Below are 12,559 nucleotides of genomic sequence, written 5' to 3'. Positions count from 1 at the left end.
GTATGACAGGGGTGGCTCTGCCTGGATCTATCGTCCGATCTATCTATGCCTGGATCTATCGTCTGATTTATTTATCTATTGCAAATTGAAACGTTATATCGTATCGTTGTTCCATTAATTGTTCCATCTGCTGTGCCGCACATCAGATGGGACAATTACATGACCAAAACAGTGTTGTTACATGCAGCATGCAATGATACATTGTGCCGTCATACGGCAAATTGTGTAGTGTGTACGGCGATGCAGTGTATCGTTATGCCGCTGGAAAGGGCATTCTCACATGGGCACACGAGAGTCTTCACGCAAATGCGGCCCATACAGGCCTGCAAGCAGGCACATATACACTGGTTATAAGGCGTATCATATGCACCATAGGGCAAGTGCACACTGATGGCGATTTGTAATAAAGTAGGCACATAAGCTGCCAATGCAGAGGCATAATCATCTGGAGCGGAGTACGGCTCTGCATATGGGTGGAAATACAATATTTCTGGGGTACTCTTACTTCCACTTCACTCCCAAGTCTGCATCAGTTAAATGGTTAACATAACATTCAGCTAGCGCACGGTGAGGCATATGACGTGTCGAAGGCCAACATATCGAATTTCTACTGACGTTCTGAGGCTACAGTGCTACTGAGACTTTAATCTTACAATCTAATTCTTATCTCTTGGCCAAGAAATGGATTTCATAGCACTTATGTAAGTTCAAATGTAATGTCCATGTTTATAAATACACATCTGTTTATACTTCGGGCAGCACGTGAATGGCCAAATATTAGAATATGTGTGCACTTTATAAATAACTGTGCCTTATGAAACTTACAGTATGTGTTACACTTCTGGTAAAAATAACAGTTCTCATACAGCACCATACCCTAGTTACTACTTACCAATGCTTCTGTGGCACACTGGAAGACGTAGCAAATATACTGACTAACACCTGACTCCCCACATTCACGGCAAACAAAACCAAAGTGATCGATATACTTAATACCCTGAAAAACATAATAAAGAAACAAACAATTAAATATTGAAACATAAAAAGTATTGAGTGAAACGTTCTCCAAATATGCCTGTACTAAGAAATCTATAAACAGATAATCACAATGGTATGGGTGTCATTTTTTTAAGCAATTGTTTTGTAAAACATATGGCTATAAGTCAGCCTTATTATGTTGCAATTTGTATCTTAAATACCATGTTGCTTTTAATTTAGATTTTGTTAGCTAGTAATCCAAAAGCCTCTTACAATAATCTACGAATTCAACAGGAGAAGCTAAATCCTTAATCCATTCACCTTCACCCGAGTGAACGTAGTGGTTTAGGTTTATACCAAGTGCTGTCAATATTCGCACTTTCCAACCACGTCTGTGTGACCAGGCAGCATAGCGACAGCCATGCCTGAATATTTCCAGTTACCTCATGTTTTACAAGTCTGAAAACATACAGGCTTACATTACATCATATGCGCTTTTGTAAAGCAGAGCAATATTTTAGTCATTTTACGAGCTCTATCCAACTAAGAAAACATAGGGCTCATAAAAGCTAACTAATTAGTACAAAGTTTGGACTCAAGAACATGGCCAATCTGCCACTTTCATTTGCTCTCCTTGTAGTCTGGTATATGCTGTCTGTCTGTTGTCAGTGTACAATCAGCTTATGTTTTCAATACAGGTAAGGGATTTAGGGGCCCATTTATTAAGGATCGCATTTTGCAATGCGATCAGGGCATCCAGTACCGCCCATGATCGCATTGCAAAATGCGATCATACCGGCCGAATGTATGACCCGGCACATGCAGGGAGACGGGCTCCGAAAAGAGCCCGTCCCTGCGATGTGTCCGCAGCGCATTCCGGGCTGCTGCGCATGCGCAGTCCCGCGGACTGCACATGAGCGGCGCCCATTGCCGGCGGAGGGATCTGGAAGATCCCTCCGCCGGCTGAAATGCGGGTAAGTGCCCATAGGACACAGCGGCTAACGCTATGTTCAGATGGCGTTAGCTGCTGGGGCCAATATCGGGAATGCGAAGCATTCCCGATATTGATACATTTGGCAGCATCGCATAGAAACCTATGGGGGAGGCGGCTGCCGGCGGCAATGAAGGTCCCTCCTTCATACATTCGGGGGATACTTAGTATTTGAGGTAAACCCCCGAAAACAGGTGTTTTCGGGGAATTTACCTCAAATGCATTTTGATAAATGGGCCCCCTATTATTATCTGACTGGTTGTAAACTGGTGTTTTGCAAATAAAGGGTGTTTCCCATTATTTTGAGCACTACAAATTACCTGGTCTTTCCTTTCACAATGCCCACATTAGACGATATACAGTAGCAGTGCTCCTCATAGTGACTGTAGGAGGAGAACTTGGTGATTAGGGGCCTGATTCAGAAAGGATCGCAGTTGCTTATACAGGGTGGTCGGGCGAACGCAGGCGTACCAGTGCCTTTCAACGCCGTTCCAGGGGCGTGCATAAATTATCCACAGCGATACCAGATGCAGCCTGAGGCCTCATAGCGTTCGTTGAAGTAAGCAATGCTGAGTGAGGTCTGACCTGCCTTAACTGTGCGTATGGGTCCGATGTTACCGATTATTTCGCTATGTTAAGTTTGCCCAATTGTCTCTAATTAGCGTATTTGCACAAGTGGTGAAGAAGAGCATAAAGCAGTTATTTTTTTTTAGAAAATAAGTAGTCAAATTTGTGGTACATGAAAATGGGTTCTAGCATATTTTAATGTCTCTAAAGTGCAGTTTTAATAATTGCGAATTTTCACCATCATAAAAGCACCTGCAATCCCAAAAACACTTGACCCCTTCTTGGAGCACCCCCAGAACCTTATTTTGCTAGTTTGCGGACTTGTCCCCCCACTTTGTGCTTTTTCGCCCCAAATTCAAAGTACTTTTTTTGGGTGTTCCTCACATTTTTTTACGCAGTTAACCTTTGGGGGGGGGCTGTCCCAAGGGTGCTGAGAGGTGTCCCCACCTAGCACCCCAAATTAAAAATGTTGCACTTCTTTTCTCCTGCTATTCAGAGGCGAATCTTTTTTGCCTATTACATTGCACTGACTTTCCACGTACGCGAATAGAGGATGGAATTGAATGCGGAGATAAGTTTCCACCTGGCGAAAAGTCACAATCGGCGAAACTTTTTCGCTGATCTCAGTGTCTCGCTTCTAATTGAATACGGCCCAAAATCTGCAATCCCACTTACCCCTAGTTTGGGCCCATATCCCTAGTGCATCCTTACTTCTACATTGCAACACTTTTGGGTCAGAATATAGTGAAGAATGCCTCTAATCCTAAATTGGGAACAGTAGGTTGCATCTATTCCTAAATTTGAATGAGTAATAGCCCTGTATATTGTAGTAGTATGTGTTTATTGCACTGTACAGTATATTGTAGGCTGTGTTCCACACATTTTATATTGCAAGAAAAGTCCTTTTCCTATAAAACATGTATAGCGTAGACATGAACACGAATGAATAAACCAAGTTTGATCAAAACAGACTCATACAGTACCTGGGAACATGAAGATATATCTTTAAAATTCTTTTCCAGCACCACAGTTTTGGTATCAGGACTTATTAGATTAATTTCAAACCTTCCAACCTACAAAATAAATGTTTATATGATTTTTCAGATTATAAGTAAAAATATGGATATATGTTCAACATATAAAAAGCTGCTCATAAAATACATTAAGAGGATTCTCACAATGCTTACACAAGTATGGGGACTATGTGGAAAAAGAATCTTTACCAAGGCCATACTATTGATTATACGTACAGTATATGTACAAGGTGAATACATTTACGCAGTGAGAGGTCTTATTACCTTATTTATTGAACCACCCTCGTGTGTGTGTGTGTGTGTGTGTGTGTGTGTGTGTGTGTGTGTGTGTGTGTGTGTGTGTGTGTGTGTGTGTATGTATGTGTGTGTGTGTGTATGTATGTATGTATATATGTATATATATATATATATATATATATATATATATATACATACATACATACACACACACACACAAGGGTGGTTCAATAAATAAGGTAATAAGACCTCTCACTGCGTAAATGTATTCACCTTGTACATATACTGTACGTATAATCAATAGTATGGCCTTGGTAAAGATTCTTTTTCCACATAGTCCCCATACTTGTGTAAGCATTGTTCCAACAGTACACCAAGGCATCTACCCCACCATAGCAGAAATCAGTGTCAAGGACCTAAAGCGAGGACATGGCGGCTTGCTGAACTTCACCGTCAGTTGCGAATCGCCTTCCACCCAGGTGCTTCATCAATGGTCCAAAGAGATGGAAATCACTAGGTGCCAGGTCAGTGCTGTAGAAAGGATGGTCCAGTACCTCCCAATGTTAGCGCTGTAACAACTCACGACTGCGGTTGGCTGAGTGTGGCCTGCGTTATAATGCAGGAATACAAGGACTGTTTGCAGCAACCCAGGACGTTTTCGATGAATTGCCCTCTGCAACCGGCTCAATGTGTCACAAGAGCGGACAGCATGTCCTTTCGGTCCTAAAACACAGTCACAGTGACCTTCTTTGCTGAAGGAGTTGTTTTGAATTTCTTTGAAGGTGGGGGCGATGCGCGTTTCGTCTCTGGTGTCACATGATGCACCCACGTTTCATCACCTGTAACAATACGCTGCAGGAACTGCACTCACCCCTCATTATACCACATCAAATGCACAAGAGGCATCCTATTGGTTTTGTGAACTTCTGGGAGTTGCTTCGGTACCCAGCGGGAGTACTTTTTCTTGTACCCCAGTTGCTCATAAACACTGCTGTGCACAGTACTCACTGAGGTGTTCAGTTCGTCAGCAATATCACCAACTAAAATGCATCTGTCCTCCTGAATCAGACCTTCAATGCGGCATAAATTGTCATCTGTGGTGGATGTGTTTGGCCGGCCAGAGAGCTGCTCATCTTGAATCTCTATTCCGCCATTATCAAAGGCAGTGCATATACAAACCTGTTTCCGTGACATGACGTTATCACCATACACCTCGACAAGTTGGAATTCAGCTGCTGATGTGCCCTTTAGATGCAACTGATGTTAGGACAGTATGACGGATATGAGGCGCAGTCTAATGGCCGTGAGGGGAAGCAGTGGGGATATACCTGTTCTGGCCTGGCAGGAAATTAGAAAACATTACACACGTGAGATGTCTTGTTACCTTACTTAATGATCCACCCTTGTAGTTTTTTGCTACTTAACTGCAAATGTTATATGCCCATGATATTTTTCATTGTATCCATGTGTTGAAACACACATGCCGTGAAAAAGATAGATATGCGTGGGCGTAAATGTGCTTTACTCATTTGTTAAAGATGTGTCCACTAATGTATTAAAATGAAACATGAGAGAGGACGAGTCTACAGGTGTTCTAATTCTTCAGTTCTAATAGATCCCATATAATGTGTGCTTACTATCATATACAGTCAGGTGCATAAATATTGGGACATTGACAGAATTTTCATATTTTGGCCTCTATACACCACCACAATGGCTTTGAAATGAAACAAACAAGATGTGCTTTAAATGCAGACTTTCAGATTTAACGGTTTCTATATGTGCCCCCCACTTTTTAAGGGGCCAAAAGTAATGGGACAAACTAAACAATCCTAAATCTAACTTTCAATTTTTAATACTTTGTTGCAAATCCTTTGCAGGCAATTACAGCCTGAAGTCTGGAACGCATAGACATCACCAGACACTGGGTTTCATCCCTGGTGATGCTCTGCCAGGCCTCTACTGCAAATGTCTTCAGTTCCTGCTTGTTCTTGGGGCATTTTCCCTTCAGTTTTGTCTTCATCAAGTGAAATGCATGCTCAATCGGATTCAGGTCAGGGGATTGACTTGGCCATTGCATAACATTCCACTTTTTAGCCTTAAAAAACTCTTTGGTTGCTTTTGCAGTATGCTTCGGGTCATTGTCCATCTGCACTGTGAAGCACCGTCCAAAGAGTTCTGAAGCATTTGATTGAATATGAGCATATAATATTGCCCGAAACACTTCAGAATTCATTCTGCTGCTTTTGGCAGCAGTCACATCATCAATAAATACAAGGGAACCAGTTCCATTGTCAGCCATACATGCCCACACCATGACACTACCACCACCATGCTTCACTGATGAGGTGGTATGTTTTGGATCATGAGCAGTTCCTTTCCTTCTCCATACTCTTCTCTTCCCATCACTCTGGTACAAGTTGATCTTTGTCTCATCTGTCAATAGGATGTTGTTCCAGAACTGTAATGGCTTTTTTAGATGTTGTTTGGCAAACTCTAATCTGGTCTTCCTGTTTTTGAGGCTCACCAATGGTTTACATCTTGTGGTGAACCCTCTATATTCACTCTTGTGAAGTCTTCTCTTGATTGTTGACTTTGACACATATACACCTACCTCCTGGAGAGTGTTCTTGATTTGGCCAACTGTTGTGAAGGGGTTTTTCGTCACCAGGGAAATAATTCTTCTGTCATCCACCACAGTTGTTTTCCGTGGTCTTCCGGGTCTTTTGGTGTTGGTGAGCTCTCCGATGCGTTCTCTCTTTTTAAGAATGTTCCAAATAGTTGATTTTTCTATCTCTCTGATGGGTTTGTTTTGATTTTTCAGCCTAATGATGGCTTGCTTCACTGATAGTGACAGCTCTTTGGATCTCATATTGAGAGTCGACAGCAACTGATTCCAAATGCAAATGTCACACCTAGAATCAACTCCAGACCTTTTACCTGCTTAATTGATAATGAAATAATGAGGGAATAGCCCACACCTGTCCATGAAATAGCTTTTGAGTTGATAGTCCTATTACTTTTGGCCCCTTAAAAAGTGGGAGGCACATATAGAAACCGTTGTAATTCCTACACCGTTCACCTGATTTGGATGTAATTACCCTCAAATTAAATCTGAAAGTCTGCAGTTAAAGCACATCTTGTTTGTTTCATTTCAAAGCCATTGTGGTGGTGAATAGAGGCCAAAATATGAAAATTCTGTCAATGTCCCAATATTTATGCACCTGACTGTATTATATGCCTGTCATATGTGCAGGCAGAAGCCGTGCTACACACAGCCCATTGCACGCTCCTGTAACAGCTTTTTAAACTAAAACTTGCACCATGACACAGCTGTCTGATTATAGTACACCACTGTGGATCGACGGCAAATATTGCACATTTTTACACCAGTATATGATAGGTAGGATATATTTTATATTACGATATAAGATGCAACTATCTAAGAGTCCAGTGGTTTAAAGGGTAGAATTTTTGGGGAAATCTCATCAGACTGTAGGAGCTAGTGAAATCAGTGAGAAAAGCACTGTACTGATTGAATGGACACATTAACAAACAAGTCAATTTCATAAAAACTACATTTAAATGCACTTTCACATGAAGTTTGTTCTTATGGGGTTTTTTTAAGCTAATGCAAAGCAATGGGAAAGGCCCTTACACGTTTGTTAAAGGGACAGACATTACAGCTACATATTTATTATACGATACATAATAGTGCATACTGTGACTGTATGTTATGGCTAAATTACAGTGTTATTTGTGCAGTATTCTGATCTATTACGCATATGGCTTGTTTATTCCTCACCAACATCACAGAGAATGTGCTACAGCACACAGTACTTATGTCTATTAGACTATGTGGGTGTTTGATATTTCAGATACGGTATTCAGGTAAAATATATAACTTATCTACAGTTAAAGTTATTGGCGAATTAGTTAAATGTACGGTAAATATGAGACTGAACACCTGCAAAATAGCAGCTGCCCCCAGAGACTTGCAGCAATAACATAATATACATACACAATATAAAATCTCTATGAAGTGCAGTGCTTGAACATTTTTCAGAGATAAACATAAGATAAACTGAAATAATACACATGTTGCACAAATAAACACAGTTAAATTGTAAGTAACAAAATATCTGGAATAGAGGCGGAGGTGCAGGAGCGTGGTTTAGAGATTTAGGGGTCAATTTACTAAGCAGTGTTAGGAGACAGAATGAAAAGTGATAAGGAAGTGATAAGGTGCCAGCCAATCAGCTACCAACTGTCATCTCACAGGCTGTGTTTGAAAAATGACAGTTGGGAGCTGATTGGCTGGCACCTTATCACAGACTTATCACTTTTCACTCTGTCTCCTAACACTGCTTAGTAAATAGACCCCTCAAGGGTCTATTTATCAAGCAGTGAAATGTGTGGATAAGTAAACCAGTGGAGAAGTTGCCCATAGCAACCAATCAGCTTTCAAGTAGCATTTATCAAGTACAGTCTATAAAATAATAGGTAGAAGCTGATTGGTTGCTATGGGCAACTTCTCCACTGGTTTACTTCTCCACACATTTCACTGCTTCATAAACAGATCCCTTAGCGTTATCTGGAGGAAATTGCTTTCCCGGTTCTTCTAAAGGAAGTGTCACAGACTCTGGATGCTCCATTTACTGAGGTAGAATTGTCTTTAGCCATAAAGACTGCCCCCTCGGGTAAGAGCCAGGTTCTGATGGCTTTACGCTGTCTTAGTATAAAGATTTTATGACAGCGGTGTTCAGACGCTTGGGACTAGGCAAAGTTTTCCTACATAACATTTTAGCTTTGTATCTGCACAGATTTAGGTGAATGGGATTTTGTCTGATCAGGTATATATTACAAATGGAACGAGTCAGGGCTGTCCACTCCCGCCACTAGTTTTTGTCCTTTGCATGGCAGCTCTGGCGAGAGCGATTCCGTGTAACCAGAACATTATGCAGTAATTTCACCGGCTTGGGCACCTTCCCAATTTTAAATGATAGCAAGCCCACTGCCCTTAATATTTCTGTGTCTGCAGGGGTGGTCTCTGCTCTCAGTTCACCCTTCCCTTTTCAATGGCATCCATCTCATATTAAATATTTGGGAATTCTCCCCCCCAGGCACCTCAGAGGCATGTTCTCTCTAAACCACTCATCTAAATCCTTACGAAGTAGAGAAGTGGCTTCTGCAGCGTTTTTCTTAGTTAGGACGCATTAATATCATAAAAGTGAAAGTTCTCCCTTGGCTTTTGTACCTGCTACAAACAACCCCGATAGGACTCCCTCCCCATTTCCTTTCTGAAGTCCACACCCTAATGAGTAACTTTGTTTGGGGGGGGGGATAGGAGGCCACGGTTCAAACACAAGGTGCTTTTCAGATGGAGTGATCAAGGAAGCAAACAACTGCCTATGATATCTACGTGTTATCAGGCAATAACCTTGACCAGAATCTTAAATTGGGCACGTAGCTCGGGGGGGTTGCAATGGGTAGAATTAGAGTCCCTATCCTCTAATCTTCATTTAAGCACACTCCCTTGGTGCTCTAAAATAGTTTGCTCCTCTCACTTGACGGTGGGCCCTACACTGGAGATATGGAAATGTCTATGCACTAGAAGCGAGGTTTCCTTTGCGATATCTCCCCTTACTCCCATCCTGCACAATCCTCTTTTTACACCTGGGGTTTCGAGGAGGGTGGCTTCAAATTGGTCAGCGGCTGGGATCACGAGAGTGGGTTAACTATTTTCGGATGTTCGGCTTATGTCCTTCCAAGAACTTGTTGGTTCATTAGGGGAGCAATAGCACCAACTACTGGTCCTTCTTGGTGGATCCTCGCTATTCACTAAAAACTTGACCCCCTTTGAAATGATGTGCAATTATCAAGCTGCTCCTGTACATACGGTCTCAGGGATTTATAAAATATTGTTACATGGTAAATTACCGATCCCTTGTTTGTCGAAGCCTGGGACAGGGATTTCTTGTCTAAAGGTATTTGTGTTAACTGGGAAAAAAATGTTCAGGTTATTAATGCATGCTCTTCTAGTCTGGAGGTACTGGAGACTCAGTATAAAGTACTGACGAGATGGTATCAAAGCCCAGCAACTCTCCATAAATATTTCCCCCTGGTGTCCTTTCTCTGCTGGAGATGTCATAAAGAAACAGGTACGCTGATTCATATCTGGTGGGATTGCACTCTGTTTATTACATTTTGGCATAAAATAACCTTGGCCTCAGAGATCTTGGGTTACTCTGTTCCTCATAGGCCTGATTTTTGGTTGCTTTCCCAGACATCTATCCCAATTTCTAAGTACAAAAGATCCCTTAAACATATTAATGCTGCTACCGCAGTCCTTCCGGTCCTTTCTGGTGTCAATGATTGGACTTGTACATGGCCATGGATGATATATTTTATTCTGCTCCTGAGAAACACTCAGAGATTGTGGCCCTGTGGTTCAATTGAATTGAATTGAATTCCACTGACTCATATAAGGCCCTTATTCCAAGTTCAGAATCTCGCTATGTGCACCAGCTGCAATATCGGGCTGTGCACACTATTACGGTAAGGAATCTACACTCATTTTTCTGTGTACCTCTGTGCAAGGAATAAAAAAGCAAAGACAATGCTGCAGAATGCCTTTTTGACCATTGCGGAGGCACAATGCGAGAACTCAATCTACCTCTACAAGTGAAACAAGTATGTGTTTCTGATGAATGTGACTCCTGGTTGGCATAGCTAGCTAGATGAAATAAAGATGTAAGTGAGGACAGCAGGCTAGCTACATGAAACCATAACCTTCCCCAAATGTAGGGAAAGTACATATACAGGGATTTGTACTGTGTGTTACATACCTGAAAGAGCATTGTTCTATTCTTTTCAGAGTCTGATGGTTGTACATGACTTGGCGCACTTGCATGTCTTCGTCTTGACTGTGACTTTCCATCATAAACTTTCTTTTGAATAGTGACACTACTGCATCTAGATCTAAACTCCTGCTGGTCCTCAAAGCCAGAGTCTTCTAGAATCCGCTCTGGAAAAGTTACCCGCATACTAGAAATATTGCTCTGGCTCCCCACTTTAAATATACATGGATTGCTCCTGGAGGCAGAATTGGCATTAGTCTCAATGTCCTGTTCTTGAAATGTACTATCGGATGGAGAAACTGGGAAATCAGTCTCAGCCTCTGTGAGGTCCGAAATAGAGTCTATACTGCTCTGTTCATTCAGCAGTTTCAGACGCTGGCTTTCATACTGAGAGAATTTCTCAATGCAGTCATCAACGAGGGTAGATGGAGCATTTTTATGAGCAATTACCACCTTCCCACAGTATAAAACCTCAAACTTCTGTGAGTTATAAAAGGCATCTTCGCTATCTCTGCTGGGTTTTGAATCTTCCTTCAGTGCAACTTTGGACACCTGCCGAATGCTACTGATGACAGTAGAGACCTGAAAACACACAAACCACAAGCGTCAGGGACTAAAGGTAGAAAGGTCAGTGATGAAACAAATTATGCAACCTGTAAAACTAGAATAAAAGAATGTTTGGACGGATTAAAATTGGACAATATAACATCAAAGCTGTACATTATTGAATACTATTTAAATACAGTAAATGTAGTTATATATTACTTAGGCAATGCATGGTGTTAAGGTTCCCTAGAGGCTAGAAATGAATAAATCCGAGGCTAGAGGTTATCAATGAAAAAAAATATTACCTGCACCAAGGGTTAGCTAGAATTATCAAAGGAATAATTGTATTTATTTTAATTATTTAGCCAACCTTTCACATACTGTAGCTCCCTACCCTCTGTGGACCAACAGCTGAATATGATTATTATATTCTATTTACAAGGCGCCACAAAGCGCCCACAGCGCCGTACAAAGGGCCCAGAATTGACCAAAATAAATTAGAAATTAAGAGCCTGTCAGTAAAATCTAGGTACCAGCCGCCTATTTTAGGCACACTGGCTGTGTGAAGTTGTCCAGTCCTGGGTGTCGCTGCCTTTCCTATACGGTACGGAGCACTTAATACATCTGCATGTTGTTCTTGCTTCAACAGCATCATCTAAACACACACAAGGTCCCTTACTTGTAGTATTGCTTGTAGGAACATAGTAAGAAATGCAGTGCAATTGTTAATCAGTTATCTCCAGTTTGACCACAGTGTGGCTGTATATGTGAATAAATATGGAGGAACTGCTGCCGTCTAGGTAAATGGAGGATACACAGGAAGAAATATGGACACTAGTGTTGTAAACGTCGATGGCATAACAGGATGGTCTCCATTTATGACCATCCCTGAACAATACGACCTTCACTGTTTATGAATTTTTATTAGTTGATAACCAGGAGTTATCGTCTTTTAAACGGGCTGTGGATGGTAGACAATAATGCAGGCTGCCATCTTCGGAGCTATCAGACCATAAAAAGCTCTGTAGACAGAAGTGGCATATCCAACAACGAGATAGGAATGTAAATAAACAAATCACTCACTCTAGAACACTTAACATCATGTTACTTCACACTCTATAGCAGCTGCTCTTTTCCGTATTGAAGTCAGACAGGCCCCTGGCAATGTTCAATAAACCAGCAGTATTTCCATTGGATGTGAAGTGACGGCTGGAAACAAAGCACACTTGGTTGAGATGCAGCACATGGCAAACTAGTGCCAGCGTGTAGAAAGCAGAGCCTTTCTGTGTGCCACAGATTATTTGATAGATGTTCTATTTTAACTGTAGTTTAATTTTGTAACCTGT

At 41.5% G+C, this 12,559-nt stretch overlaps 1 protein-coding gene across 2 annotated transcripts in view; it reads right to left on the bottom strand.

Annotated features, from left to right (window-relative positions):
* The window catches only part of TBC1D4 (TBC1 domain family member 4), a 180,702-nt gene that overhangs the window by 85,245 nt on the left and 82,898 nt on the right, over positions 1–12,559 (bottom strand). For both annotated transcript variants that reach the window (XM_088459332.1, XM_088459333.1), the window contains exons 2-4: positions 10,656–11,249; positions 3,520–3,609; positions 893–997 (exon numbers count right to left, since the gene is read on the bottom strand). In XM_088459332.1, coding sequence (XP_088315458.1) covers positions 893–997; positions 3,520–3,609; positions 10,656–11,249 — 789 coding nt within the window. The remainder of the gene's footprint in view (positions 1–892; positions 998–3,519; positions 3,610–10,655; positions 11,250–12,559) is intronic.

The sequence above is a fragment of the Taudactylus pleione genome, unplaced genomic scaffold (genome assembly GCF_031769625.1).
Source record: "Taudactylus pleione unplaced genomic scaffold, aTauple2 ptg000041l, whole genome shotgun sequence".
In the NCBI taxonomy this organism is placed as follows: domain Eukaryota; kingdom Metazoa; phylum Chordata; class Amphibia; order Anura; family Myobatrachidae; genus Taudactylus; species Taudactylus pleione.
Note: the sequence above shows the minus strand (reverse complement) of the source record. Positions and strands in the feature narration are given on the sequence as shown.